Below are 23,881 nucleotides of genomic sequence, written 5' to 3' on the forward strand. Positions count from 1 at the left end.
GAGGATGTGTATGTGTGTGTTTCACGCAAATACTACTGAACCGATTACAATGAAATTTAGCACACATATAGAACGTAACTTGGACACATTGAATAGGTTTTATCCCGGAAACCCCACGGGAACGGGAACTATACGGGTTTTTTTTTGAAAATGCGGGCGGAAAGCTAATCGTTCATAATAATATAAACCGTAGCAGGTGGCGTTTTGAAGTTTTGTCTACCCATAATGTGAAAAGTAAATCGTAATTTAAACATTATTTCAAAATAACATCGAACAATGCGTCGAACACATTCATTTGACATTTCAAATAGAAACTATGACATATGACGTTTGCAAGAGAGATAGATATAGGTATGTGTCAAAACAAAACTTTTACTTTTATTTCTATTTATTCGGTATAATTACAACTTAATAGTGATAAATATGATCATTATAAATACAAATAGGAATTAACAATATCACGAACACGACACAACTAGTATTTTACCGATTCCATACGTAGTCATACATGTTTCAAAAGAAAAACTTTTACTTTTACTATTATTTCAATTTATCCGGTTTAATTAAGACTTAATATTGATACATATGATCATTATAAATACAAATAGGAATTAACAATATTATAACGAATACGTGGCACAACTAAAATTTTACCAATACCACCCGTGGTCATTCTCCTTTGTGGGTCATTTGTAACAGGATGGCGGTTCTACAGCGAAAAAAGAAAAATGATGGTCAGAACGCTGATACCGGATACCTTAAGATACTGTAATATAAAATATTACTAGATTAGATAAAATATTATAGGTAGTATCTTCACCGTGTGTGACGCGCTTTACATTCACGCCATCTAGAGTTAAATCTTTATCATTTTTGTATACGTCTGTGTGTGTAAACGACCCTGTATGCAATGACAGATGTTATAATGCATTTTTTTACCAAATTGGGTGGATTTTAAGGCAATGATATGACATATTTCAATAAAATATAATATTCAGTAACCGCCATGACTATTCCTACGACCTTAATCTTTTCCAATTACGCAAAAACTCAAATAAACTAGAAATGTAGAATTCAGCGCCATCTAGCGGGACATTGGCTGGGAACAGATCGTAGGAATCACCTTAAGAATTAATATACAGTAGAACTCCAATTATCCGAATTATATATCCAAATATTCGGATAATCGGATTAAAAAAAAAATTGCCATTGGAGAGAATAAAAGCTACGTTTTGATATTGCACTATGTTTTTATTGAATTAAATGAAAGAAACATGAAATTTTCACATGTTTTAAATATAAATAAAATGTACTTATGTAACTACAAGTTTAGAAATAAAAATCATTGTTTTTTTAAACATCTCCGTCAATGTAAGCTGTTTTGCGGTCTTCAACCGTTTTCGGGCAGCCAGCTCACGCATTCGCTTGACGGTGAGCAGTTGCAAGTGGTCACACTCGCGGGGGGAAGAATAATAGCGCACTTAGACTTTATTTGGACAATTTTTTGTGATTCGGATAATCGGCGATTCGGATAATCGGCGATTCGGATAGTCGGAGTTCGGATAATTGGAGTTCTACTGTATGACAAAAAGGAAAACGTAGGAACATGGCTAAAGTTACCATAGATTAATAGTAAAAAATATATTGCTCTAGTGGCACAATCCAGGGAGGAAAAAGGGGACTACGTTTGTATGGAAAAACGGCTCTTTTGCTTGCTCTTAATACAATGTTTAAGACGTCCAGTAAATATCCAGTCCAGTCTATAATGAAATGCATTTTGCATTTCTGTTCGAAGATTTTTTATTTGTTTAATATTTAAGGACAAATTATTAACTGGTAAAATAAATCAATGAAATCAGAATATTTATATCGATTATTTTTAAGAATATTAGTTTATTTGCTTATTTAATTTTTTTCTTAATTAGGAATGAACGGATTTCACCCTTAAGGCTCGTTCTCACAACAAATGTATCATACAATAAAGTATTTGTTTAATCGTAATTGTCAATTGTATTTTAATGTCGACACTTACGATTTTGTAGATTTAAAAAAATCATAATACCTTAATTAGTAAAAGACTCTTCTGTTATATATCGAGAGATTTTATTTACATTGCCTTCGATAGCAACCATCATTGAAGAGCTACCTTCTTAAGTTACAAGGAGATATTAGAGCAGGATTAATGAAAATATTTTAACTTTTGAGGAATAGCTGAAAAATTAACCTTTAGAAATAACCGTTAGAAGTTTAGTTTTTATTTATCCAGTTATATTTAGCTGTGCCATATCTCAATATGTCGAATCTCAATGACTCAAACAAAAATACAAATTTATATAATAAATGAGTCAAAAGCGCAGCACTAATATTAACAGCGAAGCGTCTGATCATCGTATCTTAATACTTGATTTTACGAACATTGACATTAAGCGCGAATTGCACTCGACGAAAAATAAAAAGTCCGTCACATAACCAAATTAATATTGCTACAAATTCAAGACCGGGCGGTCGTACGATTGCGGGCGTTAAGCGTGAATAAATGCCAAAGACCGCCCATAGACAATCGTGTATCAAGTGAGCGCGGGAGTCGTCGCCGGAGCGACGCGTGCGGGCGAAGCGTACGGCTCCTTGGCGACGTCGTTGCCATGGCGACGCGTGGGAGCCGTAACCATGGCAACGCGTGTTAGGCGAAGTACATGACCTTCTTGGTGACGGCGTGCACGGTGATGGCGCGCGCCATGGCGCCCGGCGTGCGGTCCTCGCTGCACGCCGACTGGTGGCTGCCCTCGCCCGAGTCGTGCTCCTTCTCCACCAGGTGGTACCTGCGCACGAGCACAAACATTTTGTAATTATTTAATTAGAAATGCTACATATATTTTGTCTAACGAACATATAGTTGTAAAAGCATTATTCATCTATTTACAACAAATTTGATCCCACGGCTTCACTCTACTTACATACCTGCAGGATAAAAAGTTTTTGGCATTTTTTAACCAAACTTCGTAAGCCAACCAAAATTCGTACAAAACGATCAGATGATTTTATGATCGCAGCATCAAGTGTGAGTAACAAACATCCTAATCAACACACATTCTTACAAACTTTCGCGATTAACATATGTATTAGGATAAATCCTAGCCAACTCGTACCTGGCTCGGAAAGCAACAAGGTGCGCGTAGTATGCCGGCGCGGGTATGGACACGGAGCGCGTGCAGCGCACGTACGTGTGGCACAGCTGGTACGTGAGGCACTGCAGCTCGTCCGACCCGAAGTGGTTGTCGTCCCACAGCACGTGGTAGTGGGATGGTCGGGATGTGCCCTGGATATTTTGAAGTGAAAATTTCTTTAGCGGCGTTGGGTATAAAATCTTAAACTCGCGTCAGGACACGTGGCCTGATCGAAAAAGCGTAAGACGGATTTTTTTTAGCCCTTATATTCCATGCGTAAGACGGATACCATTCCAAAATATCAAACATGCTGAACGTTATAATAATCAAGTTTTCACTTCTGCCGGCACTCCCGGAGTGCAACCCGTCTCTTTTTTGTTTTTAGTTTAGACAGAGCGCGCACGAGCAACTTTATCTCCGCAACTATTTTGTCTCCGCAACTATTTTGTCTCTCCCACCTATGGGCTAGTATGAAAGTGCGCGCACGTAGCGACGCAACTCCCCATACAAATTGATGGGAGAGACAAAATAGTTGCGGAGACAAAGTTGCTCGTGCGCGCACTGTCTAAACTAAAAACAAAAAAGAGACGGGTTGCACTCCGGGAGTGCCGGCAGAAGTGAAAACTTGATTATTATAACGTAGGTAAATAGGCCTTTGTCCCAGAAGTGGGAACGTATATGGGCTGACGATGAATAAAGAGGGTAGGCCACAAACAACATTTTTTGTATAAGCGACAAGATGGAACATTTTAGTTTTCCCATGACCACGCTTGCTGTAGTGTCCGAAACGTCGGGTTAAATATTATAGTGAATAATTTTTAAAATCTGTTAATAATTCTTTAGTTTCTTAATCGTTTCAATTTCATATTACAAATGGAACATTTTTACTGGGATGGTCTCTAAAATTATTAATTTGTAAGGCAATTTTTACCACACTGCTTTATAAAACACATTTTTTCTCATTCATTTACACATTTTAGATAACATTACCATAGATTAAAAATGATCCTTCGAGCCGGATCTTACCTGTATACCCTGGTGACTGCACAAATAGAAGTCGAACTCGGTCGGGTGCGTGATACCCAGGTCCACTGTAGTACCGGCAGGTATGTTCCCGGATTTACCCGACTGCTCGCGCTTGTCCGCGCAGAACAGCCGCGTGTGGTGACGCTTCTGCACCACTATGAACGTGATACCCGGCTTGTACTCCGCTTCAAGCTGTGGATTTTACGATTAATGCAAATTCATATTAGTATTATAAATCTTCGAATTTAATGCTGGTTAAATTATAAATATACAATTAATAAGATTGTTTAAATAATAAATATACAATATATAAAAGATACGTATAAACATTTTGATAGATTTCACTTGATGTTAATTTTACTGCAGATTTGGCTGGATTGGATGATTTTATCATCTTCAATAAAATCTAATTAGTTTTATATTTGTTTTAATTGGAATATAGATTAAAATTTACACCAGTAACGTCTATTATTGGAAATAGGTAAACTTGCCTACCGGAGAAATTACAAGATTTCAATAGCAAATACTATTATTTTTGTATCCAAATTATAGTCCAATAGTGCAAACATACCTTGATACAAGCTTCCCTCACGGCCGTCAGCTCATGTTGCAGCACATGTATGAACTGTCCCTCAGATATTCCGTCACGATACATGATGATACGGTGCGGCTTGAACCCGCCCGTGCTCTTGTAGAACATCAGCAACAATTCCTGCACCATGCTGCTTAACTCATGGACTATCTCCTGCCTGTCATTTTCACTATATTAATCGATGGTTACCCGTTGCTGCCATAGAACACCACAATTTTTGTTTTTACGGGAGGGACTTGGGACTCGGCTGGGAGAGCCGTAGACATTATAAAAAGTTTAATGGCGTCTGTATTTATTTTATTTAAAATTTAATTAGGCCGATTTTCATTTCATTCATTGAATTCAAGACTTGGGGAATATTGGGATCTTATAATGATAGTTTAATTTATACATTTCAAGGTGATGATAATTGAATGATCGTGAGTTCGATTTAAAGTTTCTCCTTCAAATGCTGAAAATAGGAACATCAAAAAAAAACTCCAGCTAACAAGCTTTTCTAACTAAAAAAAAATTATACATATTACTAATATGTAAATCTGCTCATTCTCTCTATTTAATATCGGCTCAGTAATTTAATCCTTAAAAGTCAATAGCGACCAATGTTTGTAACTTTGTAAGTTAAATTATTATATGTATTATAAATATATTAGAATACTGAAGAAACAAATTGTTTGAAAAATAGTAGTTTAAAAGTTCTGTACTTCAAAATTTTCAAACATGAGCACTTTAACACATGAAAATGACAAAAATCCAGCATGCGCAAAATCACTTTCTAAGTAACATATTATTATCAGCACATTCTAAAACTTTACTACTTACTTTTATTGACTTTTATCTTCTATACCAGTATATCAATGATTCACATGTGTATTTATGTGTGTGTGTACATATGTGAATCATTTATTTACAAGTAAAGCATAAAGTATTTTCTAAGAAAATGTGATTACTATTTTCCAGATAATCTCCAATCCTTCTTATCATATCAACATAGTATTTCGGTGAAGTGACGTAAATATTAAATTAAATAAAATAAACAAACTTAATAATTTATAAATCTTTCTATATCATAAAAAGATATATTCTAATCTAAGCAATGGGAAATTAATATCACTGATTTACTACTACAGTAGTTACGAGATACGCAAAAATTCTTACAAAAAGTTGTTTGTAATGTAAGACGGGACTACATTATTATAAATTTTACTATATTTTGCGATATATCAGATAGAAATAACATGCAATAATTTTACTTTACAATATTTAACAAATAGAAATTACACCACTACGATAACAATTGACGCCAAACTTAGAATGTCATGCCTGAGTAAAACTTACCAGTGTACTTCCAAGTTATTTTAAGCTAGAAGAACCTAGCTCATGTCATTACAAAAATATAAAATAGCGTTACGAATTGTTTCCATCTTTTTCGATTTTTACGTAATATTAGAGGGCCTTCACATTACGGCGCGGCGTTAGTAGCGCGGCAGCCGCGCTGCAATTTTGAAATGTGACGCACTTCATTTCAAAGATGGATACCGACGGGGAAACATTTCAACAAAAAAAAGTAGGAATAAACAATGCACATAATTCTTTGAAGCTTTTTTTAAAGGTTATTGACAATTGTCTCATCATGAGTCTCCAAGCAACGCTCATGAATGAATTTCCAAAATAAATCGTTCAGTATAGAACTCGCTCATTTTGCAGTACTATTATATTGACGTGCGGTTGCAACACTGGCTCATCGCTGATTAGACAGAACGCAGTAGCCGCGCCGGAACCGCGCATGAGCCGCGCTTTTGTTTATACTTTTCTAAAATTTAAACATTTATTTATTCAATTAGACTTCTTCTAGAAGCACTTTTGATTCATCATAACATATACATTTACCACCGATCCGAAAAGCAGTATCAATAGAGAAGACCATCATGTCAATATTACAATTTAATTATAAAATTTATGAAATCTTGACATCTCCACAGTCGCGCAGCTACCGCACTGCTGCCGCGCTGCTAAGTCGCCCAAATGTGAAGGCGCTCTTAGGCAATTAATTTGCCTAGTTTTATTTATAATCTATTCAAATGGCCCTATCGTAAAATCCATACCAGTACCATAGAGCATAGTACCCACCTGTGTTGCTGCACTCGCACTGTGGCCGCGTACCGCGAGGGGTGCGCGTCCATAGAGCCCACCACGGCGGCTATGGACGGCTTCTTGTTGTCCCCCGCGGGGGGGTGCGTCACGTCCACGCCGAGGAATATCACCGGCTCGTTGAATACCTAAAAATAAATATTTTTTTTGACGTGCAGTAAGGGCCTTTACACACGACATCGCGGCGGCAGCGATTTTGGCCCCCGCGGCATAAAGACTCGCCGTCGCCGCCGCGGCGTCGTATGTAAGGCTCCATATATAAATCAGGCACTATCGCAGCGACGCCGCGGCGGCGACGGTGCCGCTGCCGCTACGGGCTACGGCATAATGTGTAAGAGGCCTAAGATAATACGCAACTTAGGTTGAACAGCTAATAAAATTAGTTAATGTTTGTTTAATGTTTTGGAACGAAGTTCCTTATCGCGCGGTACGCTGACTTAAGGCTTGGCGAGCGTCACGAAAAATCCTCCCGACACTTTTTTCAAAGTCTATTAGCATTCCTTCACTTCTTTCATTTATCATTTAATTCCTAAACTAATATAATTACTTATACCCCCTGTAATACTTATTTCAAAACAAAAAGAACTTCGTTCCAATCAGGTGTCCCATATGTGACGCCTCAGGATTTTTTTTTTATGTTGACACTGATTGTAAACGATTTAAGAGCAATAATGCATCAATCATCATATTATGTATTCAATGCTTATAATATTCCAGATAGATTTAAAATTGTCTGTCTGTAATTTTTTTTTCTTATCAATTTAATTTTCACAATTTAAACATATAAAATCCCTGAAAACACCACTGAACACTATTTAAATTCATTTATGCTTTAGTCATACTTACTTTAGGACGTATTGAAGGTACAAGGATAGAGTTGATACCACCAAGTTTGACATTGATCTTCAGGCACAAATTGCTCAGGGTCTGTGGCGAAGTCTTGTTCACATTTTTCGCTTGTACACACTGTGTTGCCATGCCAAGTACTGTGTCGCCTACTCGCTTCACTTCAGCTAAATTAAAATAAACAAGAATTGATTAAGCTACAAATTATTGAAAACTATAAAAAGTGAAGTGACATAATAAAATGTACTTTAGATTTTTTTGATTATAATATACTTTTTTTTTTTGAAAAAGATACTATCAAACGGTATCAGTGTTCAAAATTATTCTTTTTTGCTCCTCAATAAAGATATTTACAAAAAATCCGACACAGAAATCACTATACACTATAACTAATTATTAATTAAATGACTAATTACCATAAACAGGTGTCTTGCCAGGCAATACGACAACAACAAGTTGTAGTTGTACAAAAGTGGACTTCAAATATTTGAACATAGGCTCAACTTGGTCAGGACCCGTTGCATACTTGCAGAAGCAAGGCTGGCCTATTATAGGCATTCCTGCGTCATTTGATATCCTTTGAAGCTGCTGGGTAAAGTTTCTATAAAAAAATAATAAAATATACAAATGTTTTCTATCTTAGCTATTGTTAAGTGACACTGTTACTATTTTTTTAATGATATTCGTATTTTTTTGGTATCACCTGTTGAACTGGTTTCCATTATTAAAATCATTTTAAAGTAGTAATTTATTTTAACACCTTTTATTAGATTGATATGTATGAATATAAATAATCTTTGAATGTGACTTTCAACCACTTAAAAACGTCTTATTGGAATTATATTTTTACACACACTCACACCAACATCTATACAATAATTTCATTTATAAGTTTAATTTGTTCAATTTTTTTGTATGTAACCAGAGACATAAAAATATAATGTTTACTTGTTGTTTTCATCAATAAGCATTTCTAATGTCATAAAAAATGTATTATTTTGCTTACTTAAGTGCATCCTCTCGTACTGTCCTTTGCGGTGCGAAACAAGCGATGGCCCACACTCGTATTTCAACGCCCATGAAGAATTGCTTACCGCGCATGTCCCATACACCTTGGTTGGGTAAAGCTTGCTGCGAAAGTAAACACCATAATGCAACTATTCTTTGACACAATATTTTTTTTAACTGTATTGAATTATAATTGTAAAAAAAATAGTTACTGTTTTTTTTTATTGTTAAAAACTAGCCCATCTTTTGTTAATTCAATGAAATTGAGCAAATATTGAATAAAAATTAAAAGATCTATTGGAAACTAATAAGAAATGGTAACAAAAAAAACATTTTTTTAATTTTTTTAACGTTTTTTATCATGTATTCAAAATAAAAAGAATGAAACGTATTACTTGTCCTCCCAGTGAGGAGACTCGGCCGCCATACTGCAGTTTCGGCGGCGGTAACACTCGACCGCGGACTTCCATCATGTTGTTAGATATTGTGAGACCAAACTCTTTTACATACAAGTCCGTATTGAAGTTGGCGCGACGAACTAAGTTGTTGATTTCGCGCTCCCTGTTTTATTAAATAATAGGGATACTATTTAGTTAAACAGAAATAAGATAATAAGCCTGTAGGAATAGAGATTTTTCAAACATGATTCAAGATTGTTCATTATTCAACTTGGCAAATATAAAAGATAAAATCTAGAATTATTTTTTCAAATTGGAAAAAAATATAATTTACAAATCATTACTCCAGGGAATTTTCGAAAACATACTTATATTCATAGTTTGTTGTATGAAAATTAAAATTAAAATAAATAGCAAATGTTAAAAAAACACTTACCTGTCTGGTGCAGATCTTGCCGTAGCCTTAATCATAGTAGAAGTTTGCATGTCCGTTAGTTTCTTGATACACCTCTGTCCTGGTACAATATTACACACTTCTAGAGGCAAGTATGTGTGCTTATGTTCTTGACCTACTTGCAAACAGGGCAAATGTGGGTATCTCAGTTTCATTTTGTATTTGTCTAGGAAATATTTAGCTACAGTACACTCAACCGTTTGACCATTCTCCAATTGTAGAGGAAATCTGTAATTTAATAATTAATTTAAATATTTATGTGAGAGTTAAAAATTAAGGATAACATTTATTGATCGGAATTTTTTTAACTGAGAATGGATAATTTACTGCAAAGTATAACACTGAATATTAAACATAATAAAAACCTAATAAGGTTTTAGTTTTTTCAACAAAACAAAACACTTTAATATATCTTTTTTGAAACTTTTTTTTCCTTTGTAGCATACACAATTTAAAACAAAACTTACGATTGCATCTGAGCCGGCCTTCTAGTTACATTACATACTCTATATTTTCTTTTCATTGTACCGCAGTGAGTAATTTCAATCTTTAGGCCTTTGATTTCCTTTGTGAATTTAACTCTCTGTGAATCCGTCAATGGCTTCCTTTGATCATTAATGTCCCGAATGTCCAATACTTCGCACATAAATTCTATAACTGGTTGAGCTTTGTAAAATGCAGTTGCCGATACTAAAAATAGGAAATAAAAATAAAATACGGCATTGAAAAACAACTCTAATAATACACATTTGCATCAATTAATAAGATATCAATGTGAAGTTAATGAGGCTTAATTAATTAACAACTTTTACCTTATGGGATACAAATTTTGCATCTGTTAATAATCTCAGAAGTAAATAACATGTTAACTACTTTTTCCCTAAATGTGTACGACATCCAAAATGATTAAGTCTGATATCACAGGAAAATTATGATATTAATAATAAGTGTTCGGTTTCTGCTTTTATTCTAATAAGATAAAAATCATCAACTGAATTTTAAACAAATAGCACATGGAAAATGCTCTCAATAAAGTTATATTTTAGCAAAAAAATGGAGACAATAGTTTTTAAATATACACAAAATTTACCATCAATATTCAACATCATTTTCCATTGGCTTGGTCTTACAGACTGATGGAAACCAAACCATACTTCACGACCACCCCCGAGTGGGTGGTAATATCCTTCTGGAGATGAGAAGAATGAACGTCCAACTGGTGTATACATCATGGATGGTAAATGTCTCATTACAACATCCAAGGCTAGAATTGCATCATATGGAATCTGTCTAGTACGCCCTTCCAAAGCTTCTTCCAACGCAAACAATGACACCTTAAATTGATACATAGTTTAAAACTTTGTAAAAAAAAACATAAAATGATTATTCTTATCAATCATAAATAAAACACATACCTGTGCAACCCATTTAATTGTCACTCTGAACACTCTATCTTTACCTTCGCCAGGCAAAATTACTTCCAATTCAACTCTATCATTACCAATGGGGAGCGGATCTCTGGTGTACAGATTGTTTCTACCATCAAACACTGGTTTCAAAGCACCAAATATTTTATTATAACAATGAACCATAGTTTCAACAATTTCTCTATTTACCTGTAATAAAATTAACCTTTATGAGTATCTTGTATGATATCACACAAAAATTTTCCCATTTGATTTGTACTTTACCTTTCTAGGACATTTATCTGGTTGTATATTCACATCATAGTGATGAACAAATCCTCTTGGCATGGATATTTGAAAATGGTTGGCACGTAGCATAATGGGTCGGCCTTCATGACCTAAATTAGGTCTTCGTGGGCAGGTGAGTACATCAGGCATGTCTGGTGGAGCAGCAACTGGCGATACTAAAGATAATCCCCCAACTCCCGCTGCAACTCCGGTGGGCGGTGCACCAGTAGTCGGCGCAGCGCTGGGAGCCCCTGGTGCTGCACCAGTTGTGCCAACTGGCGTGCTAGCAGCACCCGTAACACCCACCGCCCCTGCACTAGTCTCCCCCGCTGGAGCTAAAAAACATGAAAATTTATTAACGTTCGTAAATAATAATTCCGCATACCAATATTACCATACGCTTTATAAATTCTAACTTATTAGTACTTCTAAAACGTTATTTAGGACAACCAAACAAAGGATGTAGCTGCTTTCTGACTCGTGGTCGTAAATACATAATGGGTGAATACTTACGTTGGCCAACGGGGTACATCTTGTAATATGTTTATATCAATTAAAATATATAAAACAAATATTGTACAAGTTACAGGTTTGAAAAAATTCAACTATACATTAAAATTATGTGGCTTTGAACTACGAGTAAGCTGGAATTTGACGTCTAATCTAATGGATTGGAATAGCTAATAGCTATTTTGACATATCATAACCATTGTCAATCCATAAATACGTCTCATTTTCTTCTCTATGCTTTTCTCTCGGACTATGGCCGACTTTAAAGAACTAGGCAAGAAACATTTTTGAATTTTCATTACAATAAGATAATATATAAAAAAGGACCTTGTGTGCCGAGCACACGTGTCAGAAGTGAAAATTCTTTGGAAAGTTAGAAAGATACGAAAATCGTCGCCTTAAAATTTTACTCTCAACGTGCATAAAGAAGTTTCACTTCAATAACTTTTTATAATGTATCAGTCTGTATCAAGAAGCTTAACTACATCCAAGAAGCTTATATCTAATACACTGGAGATTTCAGTATGAACATTAACTTGAATGACGTCAGTTATGTTTTATGTCTCTTTCTGTGGGGTGACCACGCTGGTTTGTAAATTCAGGATTTTTCGAAATAGAAAAAACTAAACATCATGGTCTATAAATAATAACGACATAATTATATTTTTAACAGTATTTATATTATAATTACTGGTCAACTTACAAGAATTATCACCTTTATAGGTACATACAATTTTAATTGGTAGAGAATGATAGTTTTAAATAACGCTTGATAACTTTTGGCTACAAAGCTTGGAAATTAACCGATATACAGCATTAACATCCTTTGTAAATAGAGGAAAGTTGTGTTTTGCATCAGATGCTGTTTACCAAATTGTAAGTTACTCAGACCTTCTTTTTAAACGCGTTGCTTCGACGGGTCAACTTCAAGCCAAAAACATCAAAGAAAAACTGTTTATAGAAGCCTTGCAAAAATTTCAGCTAACGTTACAAAGTTTATTTTTTAAAAGGTATTTTTTTTTCTGGGTCGTATCACTCGTAATCCTCAGTAATTTTACCCTTGATAGGCACATATATTTCTTTTTACTTCATTTTTTCGGAAAGCTGAAATACGTAAAACAAAAAAATATTATGTTAAAAAAAGTATAAATTTCAATGTAAAAAAGAACAAACTTAAAACCACATGTGAGTGCAATACCGATGTCGTGTGTTGTTTCATTACTAGTATAAAAATCTTTAAAATGGTGTTCTAAATGTTCATCATAATATTGTTATAACAATATAATATTATTCTCTTCGCCATCCGTAAAAACCCGTCATCATGGTTACCTTAGGGGCCATCCATTAATCACGTGATGTTTTTTTTGGCATTTTTACCCCCCTCCTCCCCCTTGGTGATACGTGGTGAGGTTTAAGACTACCCCTCCCCCCTCTCCCCTATATCACGTGTATTTTTTCGTACCTGCAAAGAATCTATTTTTTATTTATAAAAAATTCTGGTATAAGTATCATCTAATTTTATTATAGAAAATTAAAGACTATAATAAACGATCAGAGGTAGACGGAAAGGTTGCAGTTTGTTTTTGACTGACATAAAAATAATGAAAGAAATGCGAAAAAGTTTGTTTGTACTAGTACATGAACATTATTTAATGTACAATATTTTCGGACCACGGATTAGCAAGACTTTCTTCAACGCGAGTAACTGGATAAGCATCTTATTAACTAAAGATAAATACATGTAACGCCGCTTTTCGATTGAGTATCGCGCGCTTGCCGAAAAAATAAGTACACGTGATACTTGGCTTTACCCCCCCTCCCCCTGATGATATTTCGTGATTTTTTACGGACCCCTCCCCCCCCTTTCGAGCCTCACGTGATTAATGGACAGCCCCTTACTTGTTAAATTTGTTTATTGAAAACTTGTTGAAAAATGACGAAAGTATTAGGAAAAGAACTTATTTAACATGATTGCTTACTAAAATGATGATAAATTTTACGATTTTTGCCATTAAAATGATTCTAAACAGGTAAATGCATGAGTATTGAGGAATATTGTAAATAACGTAAATATACACTTGCCTGTGAAATTATAGGCCAGAATTTGGTTTCCAAACACTTCTGCAATTTTGCACAATACAATACATTCTTTATTTTCGGAAAATATTTATTAAATACGCAACAACATGCGACGCAATTTTTTTGACACATATGCCATATTGACAAACCGGGAGTTGCTATAATTTTATTATGGTGACTACCCATTATCAGGGAGTGTGACTTTTTAATGATTGGCTCAGAAACTTAATTTATTTAGCATAAATAATAATTGTCTCATCCAACAACGCTTCTAAATGATGTTGTTGGCAATTTATCAACGAACTCATGTACAAAATCTAACCTTTTATACAGAATATTACAGAATAGTAGCCTTGGGAAAACTTCGTATTAACAGTGGCAATACCAAGTTAGGTGTGAAAGGGGTAAAAAACATAAGTTAGGGTCAATGAACTTCTCGTCAGTCGTCAATCCTAGACAATATCTCCAGTGTTTAGATATAAAGCTTCTTGGTATGTATCACTACTTATTAGTAGTCTGTATAGAGTACTACATAATCTATGGTACGATGTGACAGAAATCAAAGTCAGTCGATTTTGATATTTGTGAACCAGAAAAGTCCTGAAAATGTCTATCCCATACAGTGGTACTTTCAGGAGATCGGGGGGTGTAGTTTCAGCGATAGGAAAGCAATTACGGGCTGTAAATCTCAAAGCAGCCAAGAGAATAACTGTTAAATTTGATCCCTTCGGTGAAAACGTAACACACACAAGGTAACAATAATATTATTGGGTTATATTCTAACCCTTAAAACAAAGATAAACATTGCAATTATGGTGTCTATTTTTAACTAGCTATTTAATTTCAATGTGTTGAATTTAGTGCATTATATGTGTTTGTTTTACCATATTGTAGCTAACTTATAATATGTAATATGAATGTAGTCTTTTCAGAATAAGATAATATGTGAATTGAGAGTTTAAAGGTAATCCCACTGGCAATGTTAGATGTACACACCAAAATTCATTTATATTTTTTGTATCTAGTCATTTCTTTAATTTGAAATTTATACCAATGCATGGTTTATAAAATGAAATGTCATTATTCTCTTAATAATATGATTCATATAAAAAATAACCTTTTTAAATTATGTAGCTGTTATTGAGTAATCATTGCATTTGCAGTTGCAAATATTATAAGTTTTAAGACAAAATTTATTTTTTTCTTTTCAGAAATTTTCTACATTACATCAGCTCTCCTAAGATATTACTGACAAACCCAAACTGTGTGTTAAAAACTGAAGTTATCTGTGATAGATCTGAACCAACAGTCGACATAAACCTCTTGCCATCCATAGCTGGTATGAAATGATTAGTTGTAAATTCTTCAATTTAAATAAAATTTGAGTATATTTCCTCAGAGTAATCTTCCTATATTAATAATGACTTTTCAAATTTATTTCAGAAAAAGCAAATATAAAAGGTGTAACATTAAAAAGTGGAAATTTAACTTGTTTGGAAATTCTTCAACTGCTGAACAAACACGTCTCATCTTTAGCACCCCCAGAACAAGTTGTAACGCAAACCAAATTAGAGAAAAAGAAAGGTAAAAAGAAGTAATCTACGATGACCAGAAAGGGAAACCTGCATGTAGTTGAGGAGCTGTACAACCAAATACCAGCATTTACAGATGTCTTCTCTGAAGACAGTTTCTATGTTTTTGTGGTCTTTTTTGTTATGTCCACAATTTTGGTTGCCTTCATCCTGTCTAGATTTATAACAATTAAGCCTGTAGAATAATATAGTTATCAAAGATTAAATTTAATATGATTTATGTTTGTTTTTATTTTATTCCAAAATTATGCCCTAATTCAAAGTTGCTAGAAAGAGTAATTGGGAAAGTTCATCATAATAAAAAACAAAGTGTGGTAAGAATATGTATATTTTATAAAACTGTATCATTTTACAAAAATGAACAAATTTGAGACACCGTAAATTACACTTGGCTTAGAATTCTTGTGCTCCCCAGCGTATCTGCAATGAGAAAAAATCATATTATACACATGCCATTACCTTTTATTTTATTCCAAACCAAACTACATTTACTTTCCATGCTTGAAGTTATATTAATTTAACATAATATTATTTATGGTAAAATAAATTGAGACTATAATTCTTATTTTATGTAAATTTACAAACCATTTAGCCTACATAAGATATGCATTGTAATTTGTAAACCATACTATAAAACATTTAGGTCACTTACGTCTTGATTGCGAACTTTCTGTTTCCTTTCCACCAGTGACGTCAATGCTTCTGACCTTACGGACAGGGAGTCGATTCTCTCAACTAACTGTTGGTACGGTGACAGCGGCTGTGCGCCCATCACCACGTGGCCGAGCTTCGAGTCGATCTTTGCGTCTAGACGCGCGTTACGGATCAAATTCACGATCCAGCACTCCGCTTCGTCCGGTTGCATACTTAAGTTTTCTGCTAACATTCTGTAAAAGAATGGTCAATTATATTTTCATAAAAGTCATTTACTTATAGAATTTACCTATTTTAAGACTGCAGCAAATTTATACTATTATTATTAAAAACGAAACTATGTTTGTCTATGTATTACATTTTCTCGGGTAAACCATACCAATGATTTGGATAAAATTTGGTATGAAAATATAAAGACAAGGTCAAATATAATTTAAAAATTTGATCCTAAAGGTCTGAATACTTTTTCCCGTGGTTTTATACGAGCGTGAAATCGCGGGAAACATATAGTTTTAAAAATGTATCTAGTTAATTTGTCCAAAATATATCGATTATATTAATAACTTCAGTAAAGGGGAAGAAATCGAAATAAAGTTCCCACTTACCCAATACTGATAACTTGGTGGATACGGCAGAAGGTTTCGAAAATCATCAACCTAGCGTTCTCAACGAATTCTTCGAGACACGCGATAAGGAAGAAATCTGTGGAGAGCACAGCCTGGCACTGGTTCAACTTTCTGCGGGCCGCTTCGAAATCGAAATTGACGTATAAGTGCTCAATGAACTCGGTGATCGGATCCCTGAAATTTTAATTAAATAATAATTGCAGTTTGAAAAATATTGTGTCAATAGCGACATCTATAGAGATGGTGGAAAAAATCCATGCGAAATGCATGTTATTTTGTAAAATTCATATGCATCTACCCTAACACACGTACCTGTAAGTGTAAGCCTCCTGTTGGATGACTTTTACAAGATCCTTAAGGGCATTCCGTCTTGAACGGTTTATAATAACGGCTGTCGCCAAATAACGGAGAATGTGGGGACACATGGTTTGGATTGCGTTCAAATACCTGTTGAAAAATAATAAATGCGTAATACGGACATATATCATAGGGTAATATTTAAAAACTTGAAAATGCTCTATAATCTATATGAAATACTTTTTGATTCAATGAACGAAAGATTGTTATCAGAAAGCAACTTGCTTAGTTTTTGAATGGCTCTGGTATCCTGAAACTTCCGTTTTTCCTGAAACTATTACGAAAATCGCACTTCAAATACTCACAATGGTCTGTACAAGAACATCTCAATGATCAGGTCACGTCCCTTGACGTGGTTGAAGAACACAAACAGTGACCAGTGTACGAGCCAAGTGCGTTGCTGCAGAGCCTGCATGTTGCTAGCAGTGGCTCCCGCGCCACCGTTGTCGATGAATTCGCGAAGTTTCGTCAAATCATCGAGAGCTCCATCCCAATTTTGCACGAGAATTTCGCTAGCAAGCTTGCCCCACAATACAGGTAGATAGTTCTAAAATATGGTAATACATAATTGATTAAGGATATTCTTAAGATAAGTCATCTAGTAGTCAAAGCTTCATTTTAACTTTGTAACCTTAGATTACAACTTGTAACATTGACCATATTTATTTAGCCCACTTAGCCCGTTTGGCGTATCGAGCCGAGTTAAAATATCTTTCCCTAAATTAGATTTTCCCTAAAGTTTACCGTTCATGACTATGACACAAAAATATAGATAAACGTATTGGAAAAAGAGAAAAATATCCGGTCCATCATAATTGAAAAATTTTTATCACTAATTTCCATTTATAAAAACCTTTTTGTTATGCCTTGCTTTTATTTTTTTTTTTATGTTGACAGTCTCTCGTAAAAAAATATTGGACGTGACAATTTATCTGGTGCTGCCTGAGCAACATGTCGACAAAATTAATTATACACAAATTGGAGAACGGTATTAATTCAAAGTCATTATCAATTATTATCGGGCAAAATGAAGACGATGAATGTACATTTGGTGAATGGCTAGAAGGTAAAATTGAGGTAAAAAAGAAAGATATAGAAAAATCTCGATTGATTGTGCAAATCGTTTCAGTTGACGATGATACCAACCTAAACATCGAAAAATGTGCAAAAGAAATAAACAGTTTAAATATCAGCAATGTATCACAATTGCATATTAAAAAAAATGAAACAGAGAAAAGTCCACTTAAATTAACTTCCAGTAGTGAAAGTATATCCAATAAAAGAATTCAAGACAATCATGAACCAGATGTCAATTTACTAGAACACAGTCTTGAAAAAGTAAAAGAAAACAATGCTCGATTATTGGATAATATTCATAAGTTGAATAGAACGTTGATATACACAAAAAAGAAAGAGTTATTCGATATAAATTGCCCAAGGCCAATGCGATCGTATCCGTGCAATGTATGTGGAAAATGTTTCGTTTATGAAACAGGTCTCAGACGACATTATTCTATGAGACATGCGGGTATCGACAAGCAACCACGTTGGCAGATAATTTTTACTTGTACAGAATGCTTCCAAGTTTGGCCTCATCGGGAATTAGCGTTAAAGCATTCAACCTATTGTTGCAAGCCTGATAATACAGATTGCGTTAAAGAAATAAAGACATCTTTACTCCTGCAATGTGAGTTTTGTGAGAAAGTCTACACAAGTATACCAAGACTGCTAAAGCACACCAGAACCCACACAACCGATAAAAATTACAATTGTAATGCATGCAACCTATCTTTTGATTCCTATAACACGGCTGAAAAACATTGGATTTTATGTCCTTGGCTTCTCATGTGCTATAAGTTTTCTTTACCAAAAATGCTACTATGCAATGCATGCGATCGCAAATTTAGAAGCTATGATTATTTATATAATCACAGGTAAGGGGATTTGTTATTAACAAGATTTATATTACGATTGAAAAGCTTATACCAATAACTTTTTTTCAGATATAAAGTGGGCCATTTTATCCTAAAGGTATGTAATGAAGCAGAGACTAATTCGACACCAAATATGGTGTATCAATGTGAGACTTGTGCGCAATGTTTTCCAGGAGTAACGCATCTTCAAGCACATCGAAATCTATGCCACCCATCTTTCAATCAGCTTATGCTTTACAACAGCTTGTATGTATTTCTTATGTATTAAATAAACCTATTGTATGTTTTTAAATTAAAACTATTATACAATTCTTCATACTTTTAGGAATTCAATTGAAGACAGTGAAACTTACGATTCAAGATATAATTAAGCAGTGAAGTCATGTGTGACAATAATACTGATTTATTTACAATATACGAAATAAATTAAAGATTGCTGTTTTGTATCATTAAAAACGAGTAGAAGCCCAGTAACATCCTGCGTGGCATTTGCCGCGTGAAGCTCTGTTTCGTGCCTTGCTCGTATTGCCACTGTTAAACATATGGGTGGTTTGTTAAATTTCAGCTAAACAAACAAATAAATGGCTCAGGCTTGCAAATTGCAGCTGCCAAGTTGTTCAAGTACTGCTTTCCCGTGGCCAATGTATTGTGATATTGCACGCTGGGTGGTTTGTGTCACTACTATCGGTTTGGATTTATAATTTGAACGAAAAAGAAGTAACAAGCATATATTATAGTAATTGACAAAATTCAACCGGTTGCGTTGGAATAATCAACTGCAGTTTAAACTCAATTGTATATTATTTTGCAACTCTATGCAATTTTTAATGTAAATTTTTATGACAAATAGAAAATTGAAAATTTTTACCTTATCAGTAGGTGACATGACCAATTGGCAAAAGTAGAGGTATGAAGCAGACTCCACATAGTTACCACACTCATATCGGTATTTTGCCAGCCGATACATGCTGTCTATCATATCAATTTTGAACTGGAAAAAATTACAATTGTTTCATTTAATTAATCCTTTTCTTGTGTATGGTTATTCATTATAATCAAATAAACAAATAAGAAAAATAAAAATGTTAAGTACTAATTTTGAATAGGTATTTACCTCAAATTCCTTATTTGTTGTCAAGTAATTGATAAGAGTTTTAGGATCCCTCATGGTTTCCATTGTCTTCATGACATCATCACGTTGCATTAATCTCAGTACTGGTTCAACTGCATCTTGAAGCTCTTGCAACTGTGATAGTACAACACCTCTGCGGGATTTGATTTCCTGTTTCAACATAAATTTACATTTAAATCATGTTAATATTGCTACCTTTAATGTAAATAAATAAAAATAATGGAAATAAACAGTCACATTGAAATAATAAAACTGTATTCTGAAATGATAAGAAGTAAAGATATAAATTAACATCATGTATCTTACAATAACAAATTTAACGCAGTGAAATACTATCAACATAAAAATTATATTTATAATGACATTGTATGTGGCATCTTTTAGGTACTCTTGATTTATATAAATAATGCGATCATATAAAATATTTACAATCATAGAAACTTACTTCTGGGGTATCTTCATCAGGGTACAACAACCTTCTTATGTCTATCACGTAATCTATCATGTTAGTTTTACTTAAGATTTCCAGTTTTGCCTGCAGTAATTCTGATTGATCATACGTCTGAAAACAAAATACAAAGATTTTATAAAGACTTTATACCCGGTTATGCATCGAAATACGGGAACATGCATGTTACCTCTTTTGCTGCCAAGAATTCTAATAAAGGGAACACGAGATGTCGATCTAGGTATTGACCTATTTTAAACGTTAGATCAAATTTAGAATAACTCATGATTTACGTTATTTACTTTATCCTTTCACAAAATAACCAAAAATCTCTCGTGTTCAAGACAGAAGACTTGACAGACGACAGCTCACAAGATCGTCATGCGTCATTTATGTGTTGACGTCGATTGCCACAGAGCAACATAAAGCAATTTATTGTGTATAGTTTATTCTTGCTGTTTTCCAATTACAGAGCATAATGCGACTCAGTGGCGCACAATGCCGAATTATGCTGATGCTTAATTGGAACGTGAAACGCACCAGCAGGTTGCGCTAAGAGCATATATAGACGCTCCGATTTGGTTGGTGCCAACCATATTGGAACCGACATGGCAACCCGTAGATGGAGAATCCAATAGACACCGGCAATGCGTGTCGCAGAAAGGGATAGAAAAGATTACGTGTGTCCCTTCGTCCAGCATACTCACCACAACTCACCATGGAATCCTGATATTTCATGAATGTCAAAAAACTGTTCTGAAATAGTGCTAAATAGTGCCCAAAGGAAAAAAATAGTGCTCTTGTACTTGCGAAGTTATAGCCATAGTTCGATGAGTATGCTGGACGAAGGTTTCGCCCAGCATACTCACCTCCGTCCGGAGAATCTGTATACGCTTCAAACATAATTCATACTTCAAAAAATAGTTCCCAAATAGTGCCAAACGGTGCCCAAAAAGAAAAAACAGTGCTCGAATAACTTCGGAGTTACAGGCTTCGTTCAGTGAGTATGCTGGGCGTAGGTTCTACGCCCAGCATACTCACCTCAGTGCGCGAATATCGAACGAGCTATAGGAACAATTTACGTCTCAAAAAATTGTGCTTGAAATAGTGCCCAATATCAGTCCAATTTTTGCTTGACTTTTGACCTAGAAAACCATTAAATTTGATTGTAAACTTCTACATACATTACATTGAGTACAGTCGAATACAATATTATTAACTTTCTTTAATAAATAAATAAATAAATATTATAGGACATTATAATATCTTTCTAACAATTTTTGTCTTGTGTAAATTATTTGTTTTGTTATATTGTCTATGTAAGGGAGTATTTACTTTAGAATCGCAATATTATTAATTACACATTATTTTAATATTACTTTATAATAATATGATTAAGCCTTCGCGCGTCGCATGGGACCCCGGTAGCTAGGAACAATGATTTTATATATTTGTCTAGATCACGGCGCTTGAAGGATTAAGATATCAAATGAAGTAAATCATGCATGAAAAATAAAGTTGCTGTTATTAATGCTTACATTACAACTGACAAAATTATTCAAAATAATCATTTTCCGGATCAAGGACGGTACCACAACGTTTACGGAATTGACCTGTATTCCTCATGTGATAAAGTTCAATATAGTGTGGCAGTAATGGATGCACGTACGGTCAATAGGTATGGGGCTTACGACGCGCGGCGCCCGCGACGCTGAACATTTTTTTATATGTATATTATATACAATATTAAAACTACAATTTTTTCTATTTACATTGATTATATTATGAATGTTAACAAAAGCTGTGAACTAGTTAAATAGAATTCTGATTACTTTGGCCCTTTAAATAGTAATAAATAACGTAAGTAATTAAAAATGTTTTTTATTGCTAAACCTTTCATTGATGAAACTATTGGAAAGAGTTTTAAAAATTTGTATAACTATGTCACAGTACTAGTTTTGACTGGTTATAAGTTTTGCCTGCAACATATATACAAAAAGAAACTGTATAATTTCCTTTTTACAATTTTTCAAGATATTAATTTTATTGGCTGCAAATGACTGTTTTTATTCAGACAAACACACAATGCAATGAAGTAATAGACTTCATTTACGCTTAAAGTTTCTTTCATTTATTATTATTTATAAAATATATAATAATGCATTTAATCGAAAGTTTTTGACATGTGAGAAAATACCATAATTATTTCCAATAACATGAAGTCTACAATTAGAAAGTTTAATATTTTTGTCCAAAAACATGTGTCGACGACTGTACCCCATTTTACGTTAGTATGTAGAAGTTTACATTAAAATTTAATGGTTTTCTAAGTCAAAAGTCAAGCAAAAATTGGACTGATATTGGGCACTATTTCAAGTACAATTTTTTGAGACGTAAATTATACCTATAGCTCGTTCGATATTCGCGCACTGAGGTGAGTATGCTGGGCGTAGAACCTACGCCCAGCATACTCACTGAACGAAGCCTATAACTCCGAAGTTATTCGAGCACTGTTTTTTCTTTTTGGGCACCGTTTGGCACTATTTGGGAACTATTTTTTGAAGTATGAATTATGTTTGAAGCGTATACAGATTCTCCGGACGGAGGTGAGTATGCTGGGCGAAACCTTCGTCCAGCATACTCATCGAACTATGGCTATAACTTCGCAAGTACAAGAGCACTATTTTTTTCCTTTGGGCACTATTTAGCACTATTTCAGAACAGTTTTTTGACATTCATGAAATATCAGGATTCCATGGTGAGTTGTGGTGAGTATGCTGGACGAAGGGACACGATTACGTCACAATATTTAGGGTTACCGTATGAGGGAAAATTTACCCCACAATTTGTAAGATACAAATCTCTCAATATCATTATTCACATAAGTGGATAATAATGAGATATCCACATAATGATATTATGTAGATACATACTTACATGTCTATACTTAATATTATAAAGAGGAAAGGTTTGTAATTATGTATGTATGTATGGTTTTCACGCATGAACTACTGGACCGATTTCAAAAATTCTTTCACCATTAGAAAGCTGCATCTTCACTGAGCAACATAGGCTATATTGCATTTTCAAAAAAAATAGAGATCCTTACCAAAAATGCAATAATGTATCCTTAATAAAAATTCTGTCATCGCGTGCGCTGCGGAATCTATTGAAGATATAACAAAAAAATGTTCTACGGTATTATAGAATGGATCAATA

At 34.2% G+C, this 23,881-nt stretch overlaps 5 protein-coding genes across 6 annotated transcripts; 3 read left to right on the forward strand and 2 right to left on the reverse strand.

Annotated features, from left to right (window-relative positions):
* Positions 1 to 1,581: 1,581 nt before the first annotated feature.
* On the reverse strand, positions 1,582 to 12,007 carry AGO1 (protein argonaute-1). 2 transcript variants are annotated; one of them, XM_089696575.1, is made up of 15 exons: positions 11,844 to 12,007; positions 11,328 to 11,665; positions 11,052 to 11,252; positions 10,727 to 10,970; positions 10,104 to 10,326; positions 9,619 to 9,864; positions 9,180 to 9,345; positions 8,783 to 8,907; positions 8,193 to 8,377; positions 7,777 to 7,943; positions 6,910 to 7,058; positions 4,762 to 4,939; positions 4,191 to 4,382; positions 3,147 to 3,316; positions 1,582 to 2,819 (listed from the first exon to the last, which is right to left on the reverse strand). In XM_089696575.1, the coding sequence occupies exons 1-15, from the start codon at positions 11,860 to 11,862 to the stop codon at positions 2,681 to 2,683; spliced, it is 2,742 nt and encodes a 913-aa protein (XP_089552701.1). In that variant the 5' UTR covers positions 11,863 to 12,007; the 3' UTR covers positions 1,582 to 2,680. The 2 variants fall into 2 exon arrangements, with proteins under 2 accessions (XP_089552701.1, XP_089552700.1); XM_089696574.1 differs by having other exon boundaries at positions 4,762 to 4,951.
* A 2,473-nt stretch (positions 12,008 to 14,480) lies between these two features.
* On the forward strand, positions 14,481 to 15,731 carry mRpL53 (mitochondrial ribosomal protein L53). Its single transcript, XM_089696593.1, has 3 exons — positions 14,481 to 14,671; positions 15,131 to 15,258; positions 15,363 to 15,731. The coding sequence occupies exons 1-3, from the start codon at positions 14,526 to 14,528 to the stop codon at positions 15,515 to 15,517; spliced, it is 429 nt and encodes a 142-aa protein (XP_089552719.1). The 5' UTR covers positions 14,481 to 14,525; the 3' UTR covers positions 15,518 to 15,731.
* On the forward strand, positions 15,524 to 15,731 carry LOC149487887 (uncharacterized). Its single transcript, XM_089696594.1, has one exon. The coding sequence runs from the start codon at positions 15,524 to 15,526 to the stop codon at positions 15,695 to 15,697; it is 174 nt and encodes a 57-aa protein (XP_089552720.1). The 3' UTR covers positions 15,698 to 15,731.
* Positions 15,732 to 15,821: 90 nt separating this feature from the next.
* Positions 15,822 to 21,041, reverse strand: eIF3e (eukaryotic translation initiation factor 3 subunit e). Its single transcript, XM_089696595.1, has 9 exons — positions 20,853 to 21,041; positions 20,660 to 20,776; positions 20,197 to 20,364; positions 19,951 to 20,073; positions 17,454 to 17,695; positions 17,104 to 17,238; positions 16,771 to 16,965; positions 16,164 to 16,398; positions 15,822 to 15,931 (listed from the first exon to the last, which is right to left on the reverse strand). The coding sequence occupies exons 1-9, from the start codon at positions 20,946 to 20,948 to the stop codon at positions 15,905 to 15,907; spliced, it is 1,338 nt and encodes a 445-aa protein (XP_089552721.1). The 5' UTR covers positions 20,949 to 21,041; the 3' UTR covers positions 15,822 to 15,904.
* LOC149487889 (uncharacterized) lies at positions 17,818 to 19,467 on the forward strand. Its single transcript, XM_089696596.1, has 3 exons — positions 17,818 to 19,082; positions 19,152 to 19,328; positions 19,408 to 19,467. The coding sequence occupies exons 1-3, from the start codon at positions 18,100 to 18,102 to the stop codon at positions 19,451 to 19,453; spliced, it is 1,206 nt and encodes a 401-aa protein (XP_089552722.1). The 5' UTR covers positions 17,818 to 18,099; the 3' UTR covers positions 19,454 to 19,467.
* Positions 21,042 to 23,881: the final 2,840 nt, after the last annotated feature.

The sequence above is a fragment of the Colias philodice genome, chromosome 6, assembly GCF_061535455.1.
Source record: "Colias philodice isolate Cphi_HAF_F1 chromosome 6, ilColPhil1 Martin Lab GWU primary, whole genome shotgun sequence".
NCBI classification, from domain to species: domain Eukaryota; kingdom Metazoa; phylum Arthropoda; class Insecta; order Lepidoptera; family Pieridae; genus Colias; species Colias philodice.